This window comes from Prinia subflava, chromosome 2 (assembly GCF_021018805.1).
Source record: "Prinia subflava isolate CZ2003 ecotype Zambia chromosome 2, Cam_Psub_1.2, whole genome shotgun sequence".
NCBI classification, from domain to species: domain Eukaryota; kingdom Metazoa; phylum Chordata; class Aves; order Passeriformes; family Cisticolidae; genus Prinia; species Prinia subflava.
The window spans coordinates 39202674-39227430 of record NC_086248.1 but is presented as its reverse complement, the minus strand read 5'-3'; the positions used below and the strand labels follow the sequence as shown (position 1 = coordinate 39227430).

Genomic DNA, 24757 nt, shown 5'->3' with positions numbered 1-24757 from the left:
TGACAAAATAAATATTTGGGAAATTCTAATGCTCTTGTCAGCCTTATCCTGCTTCAGAAAGGTTTCATTCTAAACAGGGAATAATAAATGTCAAGTGTTTGATTTCTTCCATTTTCCACAACAGGGAAGACTTGCCACAAACAGAGTTTTCTCTGGAATTATATCTATGATTTGAAAATTGCGCAAGGAGCATTAGAAAGTACAAATGCCTAGCTGAACTTGAATAAATTATATTTTTAAGGGTAACAGCAAATCAGTTTTAGTGTTACAGAAACCTGTGTAAAATAAAATGTAAAAGATATACTAGATTAAGTTGAGTTATCAAGTTAATTCGGAGATGCTTTCAAGGACAGAGGACCCATAAAGACTTAAAAGTCTTCAATAGGAAGAGCAACTGGTAAAAGACTGGTAAAGATCTTTTTAAGTAAATAGTCTGTCAAAACTAATTATGGGAAGTGATACTAACTCTCATCTGAAGCCTAATTCCCTGAATGATAACATTTTTCTACTCCTTTGAACATTAGCTTATTTTATGCTTTTGCCACTTGAACACCTTCTGACAATAAATGGAGACAAAGTAGAGAAGTCATAATGGAAAGCTATATTATCACTCACACACTGTATCTCCTATGTGAAACCAGAGAGATCTTTAGTTGCCCAAACTGGGTACTAAGATTTTGCTCTAAAATGTTAAATTTATGAAATATTTCCATTATTTGTACCTTCCTGTATTTCTAAGTGTGCCTTTCTAATGCCCTGAAATGGACTACCAGCTCTATCAAGGGATTCAGTAGCGACTTCGCACAATACCAGGTTAAGCATTCAGGTACCACTGACACTTTCCAGCCTCCAGAGAGCTGCAGCACAATCCAAGCTCACGGTGCTCTGCACCAGCTCCCTCAAGCCCTGACCCTGCCAAGGTTCTTGGACCCCAAATTTGTTTTCTAGAGGTAGCAGTCTCACAGTCTCCACAGAGAGAACCACTACGTTTTCTGAGAACATGCTTGCCAGAGCAGAGGCCACATGAATGGGAGGGAAAAAAAAATAGAAGCAAGACTTTCTGAAACTTCAGAAAATTAAATTCCCTCTTGGGAAACTGATAAGCCCACACTGATCTACAGAGAGTATAAGACTGTCTGCCTCCCAGGAGGTTCCCATTAACCAGAAAGCATTTGTTATTTGACAAGACAACTTTTTAATTTTCCTCTCTTGGAACTATTCAGTTTGCTTTTAAATATTTATTCAGCCAAATAGCAAGCAATTCACTCCACAGACCAATGTTAGTCTGGTGTTCTGTGAAGAAAGGGGGTCAGGTTTAAGCTCTTGCTCCATTAGCTATTTAATCAATTATCCAAATTGGCAAGGTTTCAAGGGGAGAAAGTCACTAACTTCATCCCAAAATAACCATTCAGTGAGTAGCTAGGGCACATTTCTGACCTGAAAGTGCCTATGAGTGAATTTTTTCCTCAACTCAGGAGTGTGTTTATGTGTTTAAAAGGTCATCCACCTCAGTGGTAAGTGCTCTAATCACTGGATATTTGGGCATCAATTAGCAACATGTTCTAATAATTTTGGAAAAAAGGCAGATGGGTCTTATACGTTTATTTTCAAGGGACAGTAGAGACCTCCCCAGTGCTGAAAGGAGACACCTTAAAAGTGTAGGTTTTATGTATATTACTGTCCCACCATATTTTCTTTGAGCTGTTCCTCCTTCTGCTTGATGATTTTTCTGGTTGCCCCTCTTAGCCATCTATCTCCTGTGCTTTGTGCAGGAAGCCTAACTCAGGGTAGAGAAAGTCTTCATAAACAAAGTACCTCTCAGCTAGACATTGTAATGCTTGATGGTTGCATCCAAAAACGTGTTAGGGTTCTAAAAGCAGAACAATTCACTACATCCCTTTTGGTGTCTTGCCCCCCTGCTGGATGAAGCATCCATGTTTTATGAGGTGTAGGGGCATCCCTCAGGAAGGTAAGTGGTACAGCCTGGGCAGAGGGAAACACAGAGAACTATGTAATGTCGTGGCACTGAAAAGGAACTTTGGTACACAGGAGAGTGTAAGTCACAAACTCTGTTTTAAATTTTACCCAGACAGAAATTCAACACCCTGTATAAGTTTAAACTTTCTTTTAAAATAAAAGAATGAGAGATGTGCTGGTGTTCTCCTAATGATATTGTGATTAGATTTGGTAGCCAAAATACTGACAGTCTCAGTTCAATTCTGCTGATTCCCTCCTGTAGCTGTGGCACTGCAACCTACTACTCCCAGAGACTGTACTGAAACACACCTGTGGGAACCACGATCAGAATGAGGGAAATAAGTATTTATTTGCCCACAAAGAAGTGGTGAATGACTTTAGCCTAGTGCCTGACACAGCTGCCCAAGGAATGAATAACTGATTGCAGTACTTGGTCCATGAGCCAGAACAATGACATATTTATGGTTCTCAGACTTGTTCACTTTTCAGAAGACTTAAGGTTCTTCTGAGGACTGAAGCAAATAAAAATTTTAAGGCTAAGAACTGAGTTAGGAATGTGCAGTTTCAGGACGAGGTGGTGGTGTTTGTTGCTGGGAACCTTGGAGACTTCCATTTGACGGGTAGACATGGTGTTGGTTTGCAGTGAATCCCAATTGCCACACATGGGTTAGGTTTGGAAGCAGCCTTGGCGTGCATGGATTAGATTTCTGTTGAAGCAAAGTAAACTGGAAGCTCTGTTTACAGTCTGTACCAAATGTACTGTAACCTGCAGTGGGGACAAAAGGATCTGAACTAATTTGTCCTTCAAATAGCCTCAAACTACTTTCAAGGTAATAGCATTTTGTCTGAGACAACAAACTGGATCTAGTCTGTGGTAAAACATATTGATCATGCTTAAAAATAAGGACCTCCACACCAGATGTTTTGATCTACTGCTCTGCTCCTATTGTGCTGGATTGGTTGCTAATATAGACAAAAACATCCAAGTCACATTTTCTGCTGCCTAAAGCCTTTAAGTCTCTGTGTGGATTTTGCTCTCGTTCATCACAGATAATTGTTACTGAAAAGCTTAAAATGTCTCCCATTTCTTTTTCTCCCTAGGGCAAATAAAAGAACTTTTCAATAATAAAGTAAGAAGGAATAATTGGGGAAATGATACAAGAACAAGATGTAAATTAAGAAGTGAAATAAAACAAAAATGAGGAACAAAATGCAGGGAGAAAGTTTCACAGAAGTTAAGGAAATGTGAAGTAATGACTAAATGGGAACAAACTAGAAAGGAAAACAGGTGGTAATGAATCAGGAGGAAAATATTTTTTTCAAGCAATAGTTTATAGAAAGCTTAAAAATATATACACACCATATATATATATATATATATATAATTTTGTATGTATTCAAATGTATAAATGCCAGTAGATAGCTATCTAGACTGATCAGAGACTATCTTCTCAAGTCTATATTAGCCTTTACTCATTGCTGGTGAAATAGCCTGTTATTATCTCACATTACCTCCCCTTCATGCCATCAAAATTGTTGCCCATATTTTGGGGAAAATCTGTGCTAAACTAATTTTGTACTATACAAAGAGGCATGGCTGGAGCTGGGGATTGGGAACTTTGAGCCTTAGTTTCCACTTGTAGCTGTGCTTCTCTGACCTCCAGGGAAGAATAATTCTGGAGTTTTTTCTACTCACCTGAAAACCATAGATAATCCATAACCATTACATGGCATTAAGCACTGGCAAAAACAGGACACAAACATCAAAATTATTCTATAACAGCCCAGCGAAAGGAACAAATATCTGCATAGCAATGCGAGCAAAAAGAATTACAATTTAGGCCAATCCAAAAAAGTTCAAGGAAAAAAAGTCACTTCATAAATCCAACTGAGAAAATTGCTCTATTGGGAAAAAAACTCCAAAAACTGCTGAGTTTCAGGGAGGAGGATTTTAACCAGGTAAAGTGCCTGTGGAGATCAGCTGCTATTGCAGACCAGGAAGAACAGAAGTATATATTTGTGTGTATCTGCATATATATATATACTTTACATAGATGCATATTCCTTTATAAGTGTGTGTGCATATATATATATGTGTGTGTGTATAATATGTATATATATTTATACATATGTGTGCATATATATGTATATATATTTATATATATGTGTGCATATATATATATACAAGAATAATATATACACACAAGAATAATGTATACACACACACACATGTATATATATAAAGACTAATTTTATGGTTAAGACACAGTGATTCTGTTCATCAGAATAAACTACTGCCATTCCATACCTTAACAGAGAAAGCTGCAGGTTTTCCCAGTAACTTCTAGCAGGACATGATACAATTCCTGTAGATCTACAGCTGCATGAAAGGTTTTTTCCTGGGAAGAGTGGAAGACAACTTGGTATTTTTGCAGACAAAAAAAAAGATCCCAAAACTTGGAATTGTGCAAATTTCAAGAAAAATTGGTTTGAAAAATTTGTAAGGTTTCTCCTCTGAAATACCTTTCCACTGCAGTGTCCTTTCCATTATAAAGAAGTAGCAAATTGGTTTGGTTTTATTATAATAAATCTTTTAAATTTATCTACCACTAAGTTGACCTCAAGTAGAATTACTGGCTGAAAAAAGGTCCACTTCTTAAACATTCAATTTATGTTTTTGTTCTTTTGGCGAAGTGGTTAAACTGAAATAGTTCCATAAATGAATCAGCTTTTCAAATGGCTGAGTGCTTCATTATTAACATAACAGAGTCTACTTCTCTCCTTTTATTGAATTGAGTTGATTAATTCATACTGTAGTTTGCATGTACACACACATAGCAGCCATCTTTCTATTTATTTCATTGATTGCGTGAAATTAAATTATTTTCAAGCGCATGCTGGATTTTATTGACTGTATAAAAATTCTCAGCCTTGAGTTTCATTGCAGGGCTGCTGTGTTTCACTCCAGTGCAAGCAGTTTGAGGTTCCTTCCCACTGAATACTGGCACCACTTGCCATGCAAGGCTTAAGCGTCTATTGTCTGGAAAGATCTATAAACCAGATGTAATTATGGTGGTTATTTTTTTTTTTGTTATGATTGGTTTAAAAATACAGATACTCTCATCTATTTGTACATGCCTTCCCTAGGATGTCTGTGGAAAAAAGACTTTTAATCTCAAGGGGGCCTTAAGGAAACACATTCTAGTTATATGCATTTTAAATGACAAAATATTTTAAATGTAATCTTAAAATTTCTCATCCCTTTCTCCCTAAATATTCATTAGTTGGAATCTCAAATACTGTCAGCTTGTTGCAGGTGGGCATGCAGGCCAGTGCTGGAGGTCCAGCAGGTCGAGAAGCTATACACACAGTATTGAGGCTCAGTGAGGTGAAATAATTGGGAATTCTGCCTGTGTTCCCCAGGAAGCTCTGCTGGGGAGGCAGCTGGTCGTTCCTCTGCTCACCCGGCATGCTGCCCAGAAAGGGTGGCTGGTAAGCATCTGTAGGAAAGCCATGGAGAACATCCAGGCAGTGAAGTTCAATCCCTTCCCTAAGCTCCTACCTTCCAACCCTAACACCAGTCCCAACACTGAATGTAGGACATCAGCCGTCTCAGTGTAGCTGGTTGAGGTGAATGTTGTTTGTGACAAACATTCTCACTGCAAAGTCTCCTAAGTATTGCAAGTTCTAGAATTAGCAAGGTTGTTATGTTGCCAAAAGCCATTTGTTGAATACTACTGCATTTTCTTTCTCCATTCATCTAAATGAGGTTGCTTAAAAACTCTTTTTTAAGTCTGGTAGTTGCAAGAAACTAATTAGCATTTGTGTCAGAGCAATCTTACTTCATTATGTTTAAACATTGGCCTTTAAACCACGGGTATTTAGAATTGCTGAACAACAGTCTTAAGCAGCTAGGTTGTGAAAATCTTCTATTGTCAGCTTAAATAAATCATAAAATCAGTATAGCCTAAGTTGGTAGCCTTGGCTGATAAATTTTATTCCAAATATAACATACAGGAAATAATTTGATTGCTTTCTAAGTGTAGTTGGGTGTCCTCTCATTCCCTTTAAATGCAATACTCAGCAGTAGTGGCTGTAAATATTTCCCATTACAATGGTAATTGTAGACTTTATGTTTTTCTGTTTTTCAAGTTAAATTAGTGGTCTTCTATTATTCACCCACACTTATGCCAATTCTAATTCCAAAGTATGAACTATTTCCATTGAAAAATAAACTTGATAAGAGAATTCCAGATCAATTTCTACCAAAAGTTCAACCTTCTCCCTCTAAGACAAGGTTTTCACTGCTTTGCCAAACAGCAAGGACTCAACTCTGATAAATTTAAAGTACGTGCCACATGAATAACTTGATGTACACAATCAGTTAATTTATTGGAATACACACACTCCGTGTGGTTTGCATCTACACAAATAATTTTGGGATTGATGCTTTCATTCACTACAACCTTAATTTCAAGGAAGGTGTTTCTTCTCTAGTTTTAGCCATGGAAGAAACTTTACTGAAATCCTATCCTGTCAGAATATGAGTTCCACACATTTTGCTTCCCAAAACTGAAATAATTTTGCTGGGTTTAGTTTGAAAGAAAAACCTCAAAAAAACACCTCAAAAAAAAACAAACAAAACAAAAACCCAAAAACAAACAAACAAACAAACAAAAAACCAAAAAAACCCACAAACCCTCAAAAAAAAATTGTTTCTGATATGATGGTATGTCTATTACAATACTCACACAATATCTTTTATTCTATCCAAAATGTCTTGGTGAAGAAACTGTTTTTTGAGGGCTTCTAAATCTGTGTCTTTTATTTCAAAAGGAGATATTTGAAATTTGAAATGTCATGCTGATAAACAAAGAAAACTGGTTTTGTTGCTTTGTGAGCCTGCTTCACCCTGTGGTGTCTGGTCTCCTTGCCACCTGCATCCATCTGTCCTTGGTTAGTAATCTGCTCTGGGTACTGCTCTTGGTACCTGACTTCACAAGATGTGGTGACTCATTTGAAGAAAGTCTTTGAATACAGGGAGTTAATGCTGCTCAGTTTTAAAAATAAAGGCTCTTGATAAATACAAATTTGTCCCACAACCTTCCCCCCTCCCCAATATTCTGTATTTTAAAAAAGCCCATATTCATCATTGCGTCAATGAGAAAAATACTTTTGAAGGAAGCATACGTTTTATGTTATTGTGACCTTCAAAGTTTAGACCTTATGGATCCCTGCCCCTCACCTCTATTCTAACACTGGAATGGGAAAACAGGCTTTCCTGCAATTTCAGCTCTAACACACTTTCTCAGTTTGAAATTCCCGTAGTAGCTGTCCTGGATAAACTAAGAAGAGGAAGAAGATATCTGTGGAAAAGACCAGAGACCTTTGAACAGATGGATTATTAATTAAATATTCATTTTCAGTGTTGATGTCTTTCCTTAATTCAGTAGCATTATTTACATAGTAGATTTGGACTGTAGCATAAAATGATTACAATAGTTTTAAGCTGATTCTTTTTCCCAAAAGAGTACTAGGCTTAAATTAGACAAAATAAGCCATTTTACATAAAAATCATGATAAATAACGATGTTTATATACATCTACACTTGTTTTTACATTTATGTATTTATTTGATGTTCTAGTGGCAGATATGGGGGGAAAAACCCAACACTCCAAATATTAGTATTAGAATGTTTCAGTTTAGCCAAGTATGGGAGCGTACGGTTAGATCAAAATATATGTCAGATCAAAAATGCAGCATTATGTGGTAAAGGAATACAAATCTGTGAAGCCGTTTGCTCACAGATTATATATATATTCCAGAATCAAATATCTGACATTTACAGTCTCTTTACAAAGAAAAAAAAAAAAAAAAAAGTGTGAAAGCACTTTTTAGAACAAAATAAAAATATTTGTGAGTTGTTAATTAATTTCTCTCTGCCCCAGTTTCTGAAATACAAGTAAATATTTGCAGTAAGCTATCCTTGAAGAACTAAATGTCTCAGAGGACTGGTAATCACATTTTTGGGGCCTTTCACCTTTAGTTCACTGATTCAAATACAGCCGACATGCAGTAGTGACGGAAAATCATTGAGATTTGAAAGCTGGTTTATGGCCTGTGTGAAATGAACTGGTATTTCACTCCATTTCCTAGAGGATCCTGAACAGGCCCTTGGCGCTTGTGGAAGCGCTGATGCTGAGCTCCTTGCAGGATCCAGTCAGGTCCCCATGGAGTCACAACCAGGGCTGGTTTCTTTGAGGAAGACAGAGGCTGAGGTTATCAACTAAAATCCTATTCCAGATGAATTTCCTCAGTACATTGATCACTTGGAACAAACTGGTCCTTAGCCACCTGGAAGATCTCAGTGGGCAAACATTTTCTCCATGTCCAGAAGCTAGCCAAACCAGGTTGGAATGGCAGATCATTCTGGGATCACCACACTGCACTGTTGCTTCCTGTGCTCCACAAAGGATGGGTGAAAACAGCTTCATTTTCCACTTCTGCTAACCTGGCACTTTGTACTTTTCATTGGTATTAAATATACTTAATTTAGGAAAAAAAACAGCAGAAAAATATTTCTTTTTGGAGAAAGAAATCACTGTATTTTTTGAGGGCAAGGGTGACTTTGTCTCTTTTTTTAGACAGAGGTTCAACCATAATTAGGAACAGTTAATAAAATGTCCTTTGTTGAGATAATATCTACCATATTTTAGAAAATTTGTCTAACAATAATTTTTTTTTTCTTATCAGCCACAAATTTTCTCAGTTCTGTTTTGCAGTGAAGGCTTTGCATTATCTCTTAAACGATTGCACCTCCTTTATGTTCAGGACTTCTCTTCAAAAAACTTGTATATGTTTTTATGAAAATAATTTTTTTTCTGAACATTAAGTATGTTGTATTAGGAGTTTCCTCAGAGGAAGGAGAGGAAAGTCTGTCTTCATTAACCACTAGATATAATGTGGGGAAATTAAAACATTTCGATGTCATGTCAGCTATATATGTTGTCTTCTATGATGTCACATTTGATTTTGGTTTTTTATGACTTTGACAGCATCATATTAAAAATTTGATGGTACTATGACAGTACAGGCTTTGAATTATTCAGCTTATGAGTGCAGTCTTGCAGGAAGACTGTTTTGTATTTCTTGCCATTTCTGAAAAACTGACATTTAAAAAAAAGAAAGGGAAAATGGTTACTAATAACTAATTAATAATTTGAGCTTGGAGAAGGTATCATCATTTCACTAGAATATCACACAGATTAAAACCAGATTAACTATAACCTGCCACAATTTTCCAAAAGTCACTTGAAACATTATTCTCAGGTTGACATTTTGGCCTTGAGAAATAGATAGCAAGCCTCCAATTCATTTTCAGTGAAGTCAGGACTTCCTCCTAACTGAAGAAAGCTCATACATTTCTAATCTGATTTCAGTAACTATCACTCTGAATTCTAGTTGAATTACCCATCTCCTGTCTTAGCATACATTCATGCTATTAATGTTTACTGAAGTCAAGGGGGCTTTTTCCATTTCACTACCACAGGGAGTCAAAGTTAGTGTTGGAGTCTCTTGGGCAATTTTTGCAAAGTCTTTCAGGATTTATACTGTACCTTTTCCCATGACTTGTTTTTGCCAGCTTTATTTTTTTGTTCCATTTTACCTCTGTCTGGTGTTAAATAAGTGCAATCTGTTGGTTCATTAGTATCAAATAACTTTATTTGTAACCCTTTTCAGAGTGTCCAAATTTGTCTTTTCTTCATTACGACTTAAGGTTATTTTTAAATCACTAAGGATATTTTTAATCACTAAAGATAGAAACATCTATCTTCCATCTTGATTAAATGAATCTAGTCCTTTCATATCAGAACCTGAAAGCAAATGATGCCATTTTAAGAAACTTGTTATTCCCACCCCCAACATGAAATTTCAGTGATATCAGATATGAAAATATCATTCAAAATCAAACATTTTTTCCAGTAAACGACTATTATTTGGTCACAATAAAACTGCCCCTAGCAAAACACGTATTATTCTTTCTCACAAAATTTATCTCAGCTGAGCTGTCTGGGCAGGTAAGAACTGTAGGCCTAACTTCTGCTTAGGAAGGTAAAGTGTGGGATATTCCATATGAGATGAAAAAATAAACCCTTCAAGCTATGATAATGGGGAAAAATACAATGATCTCCATTTCTCAAAAACGGATGGCAGGGTTGTCTTTTATTCTGCTCACAGCAGTGCCTGGGGAGAATCTCATACTGATTTAGCTGGGATCAGAATCGTGACCGAAGTTATACTAAGAAATCTGCTTGCATTCCCTCTGAAATATCTGATGTTTATCAACAGTTTAGTCTCTCATTAAATATATGTATTTTGCTGTTCTTCATCTCTCTTCCAGCATCTCTAAATTCTAACTCCAAGATAAGAGTGCGTGTTTCCATTATAAACAGTGAAAATTAGTTACGGATCACTTGCACTACATTATTTTAGTTCAGTTATTTAACCTGAATCTAGCCTGTTTCTACACATGAGTCACACTGGGACAGCATTTTTTCATCCTTAAATAAACATTTACCCATTTGTGTTGTTTTCCTACTGATAAGCCAAACATTTCAAAATGTACAATTGGAAACAAGATATCAAAATTCAATAACATTTCATTCTGCAATATCAATATCAGTCTTCAAATATTCTGGCGGAAATAAAAATGCAGGAGCTACCAGAACAAAATCCTCTGTTCTTATCATTTACTGCTCAATCTCTACCCAAGCAAACTCTGGTCAAAGACAACAAATGCTATCTAGAAAAGTGCAGAGTAAAAATGTCAAAGCAGTATAACCCACTACCAATTTTATGTGTTTTTAACATCCATCCTCCTCAGTGGTTTCAGGGTTTAAACGTTGTGTCCAAAGGGCTGACTAAACTGAAATCAGAATCAGAGTGTTTCCCTTAGAACTGTATGTGTTTTCACTGAGAATAGGCTGACCATTAAAGGTAATAGAGAAACTTACTTCCATAATAACCTTTAAATCTCATTGTTTCAGACTATCACCAGCTGTGGCAGGTGAGATGTGCTGAAACCATTCAATGAGTCTCACAGATTTTGCTCTCTGCTTTACAAGGAGAAAACTATAATTCTGTGACTTGTACAGAACAGTAAAATCTACAGAATTACAAGATTTTGCAAATGATGTGCTTTACTTGTATGTAAGACCACTTGAATCCCTTTACCCAGTGTAACACAGGACTAAGGAATCCTCTGGAAGTAAGAAACAACACTATGAAAGAGCATCACTGAAACACATGAAAAAGCACAAGCCACAATAAAGGAAAAATTCCAACAAAATTTAGCAAAAAGCAGGAATTAGGTGTGGGGGGAAAGACATTTTCCCCCAGCCTCCTCCAGTCATTAGCGTTATCACAGCACCAGCTTCTGGAGAAGGGAGTGAAGATTGAGTGTGAATCTTACATTTGTACTTGTTGTCTACTTGGCAAAGAAGCAAGAGGCTGCTTTATATATATATATATACATATATATATATTCGATTAAGGCACTTTCCAGGTCTTTAACCTTATCCTGTGCCAGAGATTAAAAAATAAAAGACGCGGGGAGCGCCGCTGCCATAACAACCCTTCGACAGAGAACTATTGGGATACAGATAGTTACTACACTAGCTACCACCAGCCGTGTGCATCATGACACATAAAAACCAGAAAACCCTTTTCAGAGACAGCATCCCGCCGTTTGCACTCTCGGCTCTGGACAGCGAAAGCAGAGCAAGCACAGACTTCTATCCCCCGCCGCCCAGTCACTTTATATATTTGGTTATGTTGGTGGAGGGAGTGTTACGAAAGTCCATCTGAGCGCCGAGCCCTGCCCGTAGCCGCCCCCCAGCCCCGCGGGAAGGGCCGCGCTTCGCGTCCCCCGGGGGCTCCGGGGGCACCGCGACCCTCCGCCGCCCGCCCCCGGGGCCACTCCGGGGAAGCCGCCAGTTCTGCCGAGCTGGGTCCTCCCTCCCCGCCTCCAGATGGTCCCTCGCAAAAGTTAAGGCGCTGCCCCCTCCCCGAGCCGCCCCGGGGGTGCGGGCTCAGGGGGCTCAGGGGTGCCCCGGCCCGGGCTGCGGAGCGGCGCTGCCGGGGTGTCCGTGCACGCCTGAGCCAGAGCCCCGTGCCAGCGGGCAGCGGTGCCCGGGAGGGGCAGCGGGGCGGGAGCCCCTTTCCCGGCATCCCGGCGGAGCTGCGAGGACATCCCTGCCACCCCGCGGACCTTCCGCGATCGCGGGCCGGGACCCTCGGTCCCCGGGCGGGGGCAGGGCGGGAGCGCGGAGTCTCCCCCGCGGCCCCCCGCTCGCCCAGCCCCATCCCCGGGGCCGCTCCGGGATGGGAGGCGCGGGAGCGGGAACGGGGGGATGCAGGGCAGGTGCTTTTCGGGGCGAGGGCGCAGGGCCCGGTGACTCACCCGTCCGAGGCGGGGGCTGCGGATGGCGCGGCGGCGGCGCTGCCCCCGGGGCGCGGGGGGCTGCGGGGCAGGAGCAGCAGCGGGCGCGGGAGCAGTGGCGAGCGGCGGGGCCCGGGCTGCTCCTGGGCGCGCTCTCGCTGCCCATCCCCGGCGCTGCCGCCGTCGCCGCCGCCGGAGGAGGATGCGAGGGAGAGTCAGCCCCGGGCGCGGGCACGCGCAGCGGCGGAGAGCGCGGGGAGGAGGGGGGGACCGGGAGCGGCGCGGGGGCGCGCAGAGCGGGGAGAGCAGCTGGGAAGCTCGGGCGCTCGCTCCGGCAGCCCTCTGTCCTTCGGCGCTTCCATCCTTTCGTCCCTCAGCCTTTATTTTCTCATTCTTCTGCTCCTTCTCCCTCCATCCCTCATCCCTGCATCCCGCATTCTCCCATCCATCGGACCCTCGCCCTTCCATCCCTCTACCCGTTATCCTTCATCCATCCATCCATCCATCCATCCATCCACCCCGCCATTCCTCAGCCCCTCGCTCCCCTGGCCGCGGAGCCGCCGTCCCCCTGCGGTGCCCTCCCCGCGCTCTCCGCCGCAGGGTGTCCCCGGAGATCCCCGGGGCCACGGCAGGCGTGATGCTGCCCCCGCGGGGCATTCACACCATTCCCCCTTCCCTCTTCCCCCCACCACCAGACCCGCTCCCTTACTGCTAGAGCTTTCCTGCTCTTTCTTATGGTGTTTTTTTTTTTTTTTTTTTTTTTTTTTTTTTTTTTTTTTTTTTTTTTTTTGTGGGTTTGTTTTTTTTCCCCCTCACGGCAGGAGGGAAAAAAGGATTCTGTGGTAGGGAAAAATGAGAGTAAACAAGAGGGAAACACTGAATACAATAGACATTGACAACAAACCATACATATGATTAGTTCTTAAAAGCAATCTTTCAAGCTTGCTCCTGAAATCTAAAGGATTTCTTGGATGTTTATTTAGGATCAAGAGTAATACTGATCATGAAAAATAAAAGGAAAAACAGCTCAAAGTACATTGTGTAAAGAGGAGACCTATGAATCAAGAGAGTCAAATAAACAAGCACACCAAAAGCTGGCTATCAACTCTTTATCCTTGCTCTGAACTCTCCCTGCATTATATAATGTTGATAAACTGCTGCAAGTACATTTGGGGAAAAGATACTGCAATGAGGAGAACATACTGCTTTTTATTAGAGCACATTAGTATCCTTACCTGACAAATAGTTGCTTCAGAGGTTCATTTGCACGTTTCTCATCAACCCTCCAAGTAAACAATTTACTAGATGTTCCGTGCAGACATATGATTCCCTGGTGTCACTGTCTCTGTCCTAGACGTTTCTGAATGGCTTGCAGATTAACTTACTGTGCTCTTCTGCTGTGCCTTGTTCCAGGAGCTGTGCAGGTATCAACAGCTCCCACTTGTGAAGCCAGGAAAGAGAGAGATTGGGTAGATTTCCACGTAGCTCCACAAACTGCTGATTTGCTGTAAGGGCTACAGTCACTTAGAGAGTAGGTCTGGTCTTTTAGCAGGTTTATTCAGAAAGGGAGGCCTGACCCAAAATTCACTGTGGACAATGCAAGTATTTCTACAACCATGATGGGAATTGGTTAAAACTGTTGTGAGCTTGCTGCTGACGTGAAGGTATTTCTGAGTGCAGCTATTCTAGTGAGGACTCCCTGGGAACAAGAAAAATTACTCTCAGGGAACAGGAAAATGTACTAAAATATGCATCTTTTTCATAAGATTATTGAGAAAAGGTCAGGGACCTGTCTCTGTTTCCCTGCAGCTGTTGGCAAAAAATATGCACTAGAAGGCAGGTTACATCCCCTGGCTAGGGGATGTCTTGTGTCACTGTAGGCTCAACCAAGCTACCAAATACAAAAAGGGGAAGGAAATTACAGGTCCAGTTCTGGCCATCACTTAAGTCAGTTGGAGAAAAACTTAATGTCTCATTTTGAACCACTTCTTCTTGCAAAGAAACTCAACAAATTAATCTTCCAGTGCTTTTTTCTTCTCTGATTTCGGTCCTGAGATTAGATCTAAGTGCCCCTCTAGCTTGCAGATTTTTGCTATTTTGCCTGTGTTTGTCCCTCCACCCCTCCCCTTTGCCTTCTCCAGCACAGGATCTTGGCTAATAAGAGAAATGGAGGTAGTCAGACAAGGGAAATTGAGCATTGGGAAAGCTTTTGGCTTTATATAGATAATAATATCATCTTATCTAGCATGAGTGGCAAAGAAATTGGCTTATATTTTTTAATGTAGTTAATATAGGAGTTTAGTATATTTCATGTAGTGTTTTAATATTCTTAATTTTTGTTTGTTTTTCACTTGCTCTCGAGTTGCTGATGAGTTACTTCAGTAGGGACAATGTAATAGTAGCCTGGTAGTTAGAGCCATTCCTGAGAAATGAGAGACTGAGTGTATGCATTTTTTTCATTGAGATTCAGAATAGGAAATGAACCGTTGAGGTCCTGTCTTTCCTCAGATGAGATCTTTCCTCTTTCCTCTACTATCTTTGACTACAAATCTAATTTACATTAAAGCAAGCTGGTGTAGGCCCACAGAAATTTTTTGCACCAAAATTATTTTGTTGAAATTTGGTCAGTTCTTCAGGAAATTACAGGGCTTGCTTCAGATTCTTGCAAGCTCTTTATATATTTGTGCAAGGATTAATGTTTATGTACAGGGATTTAGCTGTTTTAAAATTATAGCAGAATTTTGCTTATGAAGAATACAAATATTAACCTTTACATTTCAAAGTCATTTTAGTGAACTGGTTTATTCTTAGATACAAGGTTTCATGTCTTCTATAAAACCTTTGTAATTGCAGTAAATATTGTTTTTTTCTCATTGAAGATAAAATGTAAGCCCTTTGTGATTATACTGTTGCTATATTAATTGCCTTTGCAAACCCTGTCTGCTGAGCTTGCCACCTTAGACTGGAAATACTCTTATGCTGTCTTCTATCTGGATGTTCCAAAATATTTTCTGAGAGCACAGTAATAGGTTTTATCCACATAATGGAAAATGTAGATATTAATAGATAATTTGTTAGTAAAAAAGCACGATTCTGTCAGGGTCAAAAGAAATGGAACAACATTACAAAAAAATTAAACAAAAGAAACAATTCCACTCTCAATCAACTCTAAAAGTAGATATTTATCAAAATTATGTAAAAAAAAAAAATCTCTAACATGATCTTAATGTTTATGTGAGATGTTTTTAAAGAAAGAATATTTAAAAGCTTACTGAAATTCTTACATGCTGTACCTAAATGTGTGCTCTTCCACTGATGTTGTTTCAATAATGTTAGTCCCATCAGTGCTTGCAAGGATAGGACTCCTCTTTTTGTCCACATTTATTTTAAAGGACCCAGAACTCATGCCTGTGGGAGTCCCGTGTGCATTTACCTATTTGTAATTGATTGTTGGCTTGGGAGTTAAGTGCATCATTTAAAAATCTATCATCCTTTGGCTTGCTGTTCTTGACATTCATTAGGTATGGCTTGCCTTAGATTGGCCCTGTTTGCAGCGGGATTGCCTAATGCCAGTACCTGGAGCTATGCAATCAGCCTTAATGACCTTGATGAGCACAGGGACTCGATGGAGTTTGCAGAGTTGTGGACAAGGAGTAGGATTCTAGACTGAGACAAGAACTGTGTCATACAGTGAGAACTCAGCCCGGGCTGAGGCTTTGTTTAACTTAATCAAACCAATAATGCCAAATATTGTTAATATTTGAATCTGAGAAAGAACTGTATGCTCTCAGAACACACTCTGATATTTGAGTGATTTAAGTCTCTCTTTTTTTAGGAATATTTATACTGTCAATGTATTTATTTTAGAGAAAATAAAAGAAATCACTTATTAAAATATTATCTATATGGAAATGAAGATAAGAGGTTATATTACAGCTTTTTTTTATTCACAGAAAATTGTGTTTGCCCTATATATTTTATCAAGGGTAAACATAGATCAAGTAAGAATAAGTAATCTATTATGAAGTAGGGTACCTTGGGGTTTGGCTTTGGGCTTAGGCTTGGGGTTTTTTCATGCATGTGCATAGTACCATTTTTGTTAAATAAAGCTGTTTGCTAAACAGCAGATTCACATTATACAGGATGATCAGATTTAAAATTTTAAATTAAATGCTTTTGCACTATGACTCATAGGGCCAATCCTGAAAAAGTGTTTTGCTCTAACAGGCCAAGACAAAGCAAGGACTTATTTCTTGAATCCAGACTGGTCTGGGGTACCACTGTCTTTAAAGGCACCATGTTGCATCTAAGCCTCAAACTCCAGTGAGATCAAAAGATGGCTATGACAACTACAACTATTCTAGTTATGACTTTCTGTCATGAATTTCTTAACAAATTTGGTCATCTTCTCTTACCAAACACAAAGAACTTTACAGGAAGCTTATATCAGCTTGGGAAAAAATATGAGAGAAGAAATGAGATACAGTTACCCCTTTTCTAATACAGGAACAACTTAGGAGAGGGAAGATATATTTAGAAACCAAACATATAGACACTGGTATAACTTTCTTCCCATTTTAATCAAGTGTAAAAGGAACAAATAATTGCACTAAGGAACTTCAATATACTCACAGATTCTCATAATATGCAGTAAATCTTTACAGTTCTACTCTCCAAGGAGATTCTTGAGTAAATAATAATGACTTTGGCCTCTAGGATAAATGAAGATGGATGCACTGAGAAAAATTTAATTATAGATTTCTCCTGCCTCTTTCCTGCCCTGACTCTTATCTTGTGCACCAATATTATACTGTTGATACTTCATCTATCTATCTATCTATCTATCTATCTATCTATCTATCTATCTATCTATCTATCTATCTATCTATCTATCTATATTTCAGTAATGGCACACTAAAAGGAAGCTTAATACAGGAAAAAGGGAGAACAAAAATTTCATCAGTTTTGTTTCTATATTAGTTCAGTGTTAAATCTGGTGGTTTTGGAAACAAAGAATCTGCCAATTTCTTTGAAAATTACCCAGTGCTACCAAGTCAATACAACTGTGCTGCAAACTCTGTCTGTTCTGTGTATCATCAACAGCATTGTTCACTAAGGGGCCATGTCTTCCCTAGGAATGATTCGGTTATTCCTACAGTAGAGTGCCATAGCAGTAACTCTTTGTAAAGAAGGATGCAGCTTCTCTTGTAAAAGTTATATATTGTATATTTATTTGATTATCTCTGAATTAAACCAGCTAAGCAGTTGAGCAAATTTAACAGCTAAAAGCTCCAATTTTTGGCAGGTTTTTTTGTTTTGCTTTTCTTTTTTAAGTGTATGTTTATAAGAGGAGCTTCTGTAAGACATTTTCATATCAGTGGATGATAGGGCTATGCCCACAGAAGTCTGCAATGTAGGCATAGCTGAATTTCAAGTTGGAACTGGCAGTAGAATATAGAAACTGTTATTGAGTGCATTACTGGAAGAAAATAAGGACAGAGCTGGTCTGGCCATTTTTACTGCTAACACTGAGGAGAATAAAAACACAGCCTTTTCATGTGAGAGCCCAGTCTGGTTGGGCAGAGCCTACAGTTAGAAAAATGGACATTTTTTCTATTTGAAACATAAAGTCCATTATATAATGGTTTGGGCTGGGAGGGATCCTACAGATCAGTTGCAACCCTCCCTGTGCTGGGCAGGGACACTTTCCACTAGAACAAACTGATCTGTATACATGTGACCAAAGTAATGGAGAGAAGTACAAACATTTACCCCCATAGTAACTCATTTTACAGTGTCCTTGAAGGGACATATTAAACTTTAAAAGTCTTCGTGCCCATGTGAGAGTTAATCCTCTATTCTCTCAGAGTGTTTTTCTTCAGTATCAGCTACAACTGTTAAAGATTAATTATAGACCTGACTCTTTCTTTTGCACTGTTCTCTTAGATTCCTGGCTTCTCTCACTTGTCTGGAAGGACTATGAGGTGTTTGGAATTACAAACCATCATTTTTTCTCACATTTAACAGTTGTAGGACAATAGGATTGTGGTCCACCAGTATGGTTCCAGCTAGTAGCTAGTAATAACAACAATGCATCAGCTCCAAATCCTATAAATATGTGGGCTAGACAGCTGGGACATATGGAAAGCCTCTGATTCCTTTGATGTTGGCAAAATATGCAATGGAGTGGGAAGCAGCCGTGAAAAGTTTGTGTATGTAGAAAAGCCAAAGTTAGTAGCCCACAGAGGATTTGAAAGGCTGCCTTTGTGCTGACCACAGGAGAATGCAGAAGATGTGGTGAAAGAGAGCACTTGGAGTTTAGGAAACCTCTATTTCAAGTATACCTAAAGGCAAAGGTTTTCATCACAGATAATGGTAAATAATTGTTTAAATATTGTTTGCAAATTTGCAGAGAAAGTAGGACAATATTTTGAATTGTTTGTGTTGGTTGAAGTTAAGCACATAAAATCACTTGTATACTTCATGAATCATTAGACAAACAATAGGGACAAAATCTACTTGCATATAACAGATTGAAACTTAGAAGAAAGTATAGTTGGAAAAGTTTCCACTTTTTTTGAGTGTGTAAGATTGAAGAACAAGTTGAACAGTGATTAAATTTTTTTCGACTGAGATCCACTTCGATAAAATCCATACAGTAATTAATGTATTTTGATCATTGAAAAACTCCAGAGTTCCATTTGTGAGTTCAAAACCTGATCAGTCACACTGGATGTCAATATTCCAGCTTAATTCACTCTCCTGAGGAAACGTATTCCAAAAAACAAGGAGGTTCTACTAAACCTCAAACCACAAGATGAGTCAGAATATTAAAAAAATTTAAAAAGTATTAATTTGCAGAATTACTGTTGTAGTTGTGATAATCTAGGGATGTAAGAGAGACAAGGTCTATGGAGAAAGGAAATTTCTCAAGCAAAACTAGCTGCTCCATTTGGAAGAGAAGTGGTACTCCCATCCCAGCTCCTCTTCCTTTTTTTTCAGTTGCTACCATCTCAATTATGACCACTCTTAATCAACTAAAATATCCCAGAGGGAGTGTCCAGTACAGAGTGACTTGTTTTCTGTCACGGTTTCCTAACTACCTTTTAGGCTTCACAGAATTTTAGGAACATACAATTCAGATGTAAATTTATGGTTGATACAAAATAATACAAACCTATCAAAACTAGTGGCTCACATTCTTTTACTTCTATGTGTGTGTATATATTTATGTTTAATTCTGGGGAGAAAAAAAGTCCATTATAGAGTCTATTCTTATTATTTATATTACCCTTGATAATGAATATAGTCTCTATAACATCTAAAACCTTCATATATTTGAAAATAATGACATTGAAAGCAAATGCAAGCAAAGGTCAGCAGAAGCAAAAAACAGGAATGTCATTGTATATTCTTGAATGCAAACAATTTTCACACTATACAGTAGTTTTCCTTCATCTCTGATCAGTTTTTTATTCAATTTATGATAAAACAGAAGTCTAGGACAGAGTTTGAGTTTATATCTATTAAGAAACAGTGCAGATATATAATGTTAACAAAAGGATTCATAATAATTACCCATAATTAATTTTTTTGGGGAAAAAAGAAGACAAACAAAAAAAGGCACACCACAAGGCCAAAAGATAAGTGTTCCATGCTGAGTTCAGTGAATGCATGCTGTACATCCTGTGGTTTGTGTCCATCTCTTGTTCATCATGAAAGGCAACCTAGGGATGTCAGGGACTTAGCTTGGATATATGCATATGACAGGACAGAAAATATTCTCCCTCAGGAAGTTATTTCCTTTTTGTTATCTAGCACCAAAATGTATTGTTTGGCTCCCATCCTTTGGAAAGTCATTCAATCTTGAATTAAAGATTCAGTTATGATAAATTTGCCACTTACCTTATTAAGCTGCAACAATGATTAGTTGCTGCTCTTCCTAAAAATCTATCTCTTGATCCTAATTTTTACTTTTCTGTCTTCAGCTTACCCAGAAACTGAATCTTTTTATGATGTTGTCTGTCAGATTAAAGTGTGTCAAATATCCAAAGTCTTTTCCTCTGGGTTCTTATGAGCTGTGATCAAGTTGCCTTTTAAACTTCTGTTTGATACACCTAAGCAGGTTGGGAATCAGGATAGAAAACCTGACAATAAGACTCTCAAGGTGTTGAAGTTACTCTGGCTGAGAAAATTGTGTGACATTTGGAATGATTTCTTAAGGATTTTGGTACACTTGTTCATATTTTTTTTTAGTTATACTTATAGGTTCCTAAGAAAACGAAAGAAGAAGAAAAACACATATCCTGTCCCTCAAAATTCTCTTCATAGGCTTGATTTTCCTGACTAGTTATGGCTTGGGCGGTGTTTTTTCTGTATTATCCATTCTACTGTGGGGTAAACCTGCCCATGATCACATGCTAAGATGTTTCAATAGCTTTCCCACTCTTTTGCTGAATGCTTCAAAGCCTTTAGTTTGATATTCCAGCCCTATCTAAGATATAAATTCAAGCTGCCAACTTTCACATATTTGGAGACAGATTTTTTTGAAACCTTCAAAGTGTAGGTAAGCAAATTAGTTTTAGGATATCATTAAGGCTATGCTAACCCTGAGTCATGGGTGTTAGGGATCTAATTTCTCGTGACTTCTGAGAAAATCCCTATAGGCATGATTTTTGGTGCCTAAATATATTTTAAAATATCACACTTGTAGTCTTAGTGTCACTATACTTAGACTTGCTAGAGAACTTCATATATATACAACATTGGTCAAGTATATTTTGCTTTTGGATGTGAGCACTCAGCACAGTTATAAATCAGTTTCCATATGTCTTGGGTTGAATATTTACAAAAATTCTTTTAAGTTGTCTTTTACTCGTTAACTCTTTTTTTTTTTTTTTACCCCCTCAGTCACTCTATGCCATTGCTTTTCCCCTTTATTTCAATAGTCAGGTCACTTGAACACTCAAGTCTTTTGCCATGACAAGAGGGATGTTGATAGTTTCTTCCTCCTCAACCAAGTGTAAATTTTGGCCTACTGTGACTTTCCAAGAAATCCTACACTTAGGTCTTTCTTCCTTAGCTTGCAATTTCAAATTACTTCTAAATTTAATTCTATATGGTGTATAACGTATATGCCAGACACCACTTGTGCTCTTGGTGACTCCTGAAATCAGTTTTGTTGAGCTTCAGGAGGTTCATTTAGTGCTCAGAAGTGGGTAACAGGCAAGCCCTGCAGAGCCCTGAAGCCTCTGTGCTCGGGCCACGTTTCTGTGGCCACTCCTGCGCTTGTATTGCCCTACTCCACATGGTTTTTCTGGAACCATAGGTGCCTTATTCTACCCAAACTAACTACCAGAAATAGCTACCTCTAACCAATATCTATTATTTACAGGATATATACCAACATTATAGCAGCAATAGGTGCTGCTATAAAGCACGAAAATTACGCAAAGCTAAGAAAGGCTAAAATAAATTAGGTGACATCCACCTAGTCACTAGGCAATTGCAGTTTCAACTGCATGAACTTGAATAAACCTTTTCACTGGCAAAGGCAAGAGCAGGCAGGAGGAGTCAGAAAAACCTCATCCTGAGTCCTTGCAGTTATTAAAACCCTGTAACCTGTCACTAGCCATGGGGATACTGCATGTACTTGAATACTATTTATCTCATTTGACAATCTAAAATTAGATTAGGTGAATCTAGTCTTTGGAGACCAGGCTACAACTAGGCTAAGATTAGGATACTACCAATGGAGAGGAGCAAAATGTGCGTTCCAGAGCCTGACATACTAATCATGGTATAGATACAGTTTTAGAGCTCTCTGGCTGTACCGGTCATGAAATGAAATATAGCTGGTATAATGAACTCTCCAACATTTTAATTTCTAATGTTGAATAATATCCTATGAATTTCCAAGAATGAAACTCCTACTGCAGTAGTTGCAAGGTGGCATTTACATCTCACCAACTGCCTAAATTCATGATTCTAAGGAGTAATTTGGTTAATTGGATAATGTTGGCCGAAGTTTTGCTATAAATTATTAGATAAATGCAGGTTGGACCATGAGACCAAGAGAAGGAGCATCTTTGCTGGGCCCCTCGCAGAGAGAAGTGTAAGCCATGCTGGTACATCTGTGTGGTTTTCCTTTTGGTTTGGGCAGACTCTGGCTCCACCTTTTCATGTCAACCACAGTGTTTAAGCGTTTATGGTGACCTCCACCAACACTGAAACATTTTAGAAGAGGACAACTGAGCAACATGTGCAATGCTCTGATGTGTTACCCCTGTGAAGAATTTGATTTGGAGGATCAGCAGTGGCAATCTTCCCACTCATACCCTTTTCCAGGGTGCACGTGGAATGTAGCAGTTTTCTTTTTCGATGTTGACCTTCCAGTATGCTGAGGGTATTCCAGTAAGTGAAAACATCTACATTTGGGGGATAAGGCCACGAGGATGCTGACAGAAAGTTTTGATAAAGTAGTTTTGTTGAAGCCATAAACAGAGGCCTAGACCTGAAAACTTGGTCTAGGTCCTTGTACTAGGCAATAGAGTAAAACCAAACTACATAGAATTAGATACTACCTAGATTAGTACCTCTTTTTAAATTCACTGGCAGTTGCTCATTCATATCCAGAAGAAGAAAGTGGTCTTTAAATGTAATTAAATGACTCCTGTTTACTGCCATCATTTGATCAGTGTGCTGAATTGGTGCAACCTGAAGAAAAACACTCAGCAGGCACCACAAAGCACTGTGTAAAATGTCTCTGTATTTCAAACCTGGCAAACCTGTAAAATCCCTGAGTATCGCATAATCCTTAGCAAACCTTTGAGCAGGGATCGAACACTTTCCAGCTGATGGCATTGACTGTAAACCATCTTATACTGTAAGAATATACAACATATGCAACATTTGCTGCTCTTGTGTAATGAATGGGTATTGCAGAAGGCACACAGGAACATTAGGAAGTACATTTTACACATTTCACATGAATAGCAGAAGGTTGTCTTCTGTAAAGTAATCTTTTGGTATGCTTCATAGTAATAAAATATTATTTAAAGGAGGCAGTGATTATTGAGAAATAAAGGTATTGTTAATCCTTATGAAGAGGTTGTCAATCTAAGTAGAGACCTGAAAGTCTGAGGACAGCTATTCAACAGGCATCTCTTAAATCTGTTTACAGGAGGGACTGGAGGCATAGTTTTGCTACTTCTTGGGGTTTTTTGAGGATTGAAAATAACACTTGTGTTTCCTCATTTAACATATTTTGACAAAAAATATTCATATCACAAATGAAGCCCTAATGAAAGTAGCCTAGGTTCATGGCTGCTGATAGTTGTAGAATGTTTTCTGGCACGTTTTGGAAATGGAAACTGGTGTTTTGGTCAAAAAAAAAAGGCTATTATCCACTTTCATTGAACATTATCTGTTCTTTGTGAGCTCTCCTCTGGATCTTCTGCTCATTGTACTGTTTTCTGTAACCAATCAAATCCCTTTACTTGACATAAGATCATCACAGAACAATGATGTACTAAATGAAAGTTCACCTTAGAACTGCATTACTTCACACTGATACAATTAATCTCAGTTTACTCTGCTTGACAGCCAAATCAGGAGGCAATTTTATATAAAAATATCATCAGGTTTAATTTTTTCAAGTTTGTCTAAAGTTTGACATTACTTCCTTTGAATTTTCTACTAGCTGATTTGATATCCCTCTGCTCAGGATACAGCCATACAAAGGACTTTTTGCTTATATTGAAATTACCAGAAATATACTCAATGACAGCTTTTGAGCTACCATTGTTATTAATGACATGTCAAAAGCCAAGGATGGTGAAGGAGGAGGGTGACAGTTTTGCTGATCAGGGAGACCAGAGATTAATTTGAGACTAAAGCATTTGTAGTTCAAACCATAAACTTCTCTATGGATAGGATAATCAAAGATAAGTGGCTCTGTGGCTAGCATCAGTTATTTTTTCTTCTGCATTAAATTATTTGTGCTGGCCTGAAGCAAGAGTGACAGAGGAGTCATTCAATAGAAGCTTCCTTCTATCCTACCTCAAAATACTGATGAGGGAGGTTGCACAGGGTAGCTGGGAATTTATCCTTAAGTTTTGGTAACAGAAGGGTCAAAAGTTTCTTGAATGTAATTAGATTTTCTTAAGTCATCTCTGAGTTTTTGATACTCCATTCATTCTCAACTTATTGAAACAAATTCCAGGAGAGAGTCAAATAACCTTGGCAATTTTCCGTGACAGTTATTTTTGTTCCTTTGGACATGTAACCTCACATCACATTAGTGTGATAGACCAAATTCTCATCTGAAACAGTCTCTG

At 38.6% G+C, this 24757-nt stretch overlaps 1 protein-coding gene across 10 annotated transcripts in view; it reads right to left on the bottom strand.

Annotated features, from left to right (window-relative positions):
- FUT9 (fucosyltransferase 9) overlaps positions 1 to 14471 on the bottom strand; it is a 104835-nt gene extending 90364 nt beyond the window's left edge. For 3 of the 10 annotated variants that reach the window (XM_063389676.1, XM_063389673.1, XM_063389670.1), the window contains exons 1-2: positions 13655 to 14471; positions 4286 to 4376 (exon numbers count right to left, since the gene is read on the bottom strand). Coding sequence is in view for 2 of the 10 variants with exons in the window: in XM_063389666.1 (XP_063245736.1) it covers positions 12441 to 12887 (447 nt within the window). In the remaining 8 variants the exon portion in view is untranslated. Of the gene's footprint in view, positions 1 to 4285; positions 4377 to 12440; positions 13042 to 13654 lie in introns of those variants that run through there. The other 7 variants (XM_063389675.1, XM_063389669.1, XM_063389672.1 and 4 more) reach the window with 6 other exon arrangements.
- Positions 14472 to 24757: the final 10286 nt, after the last annotated feature.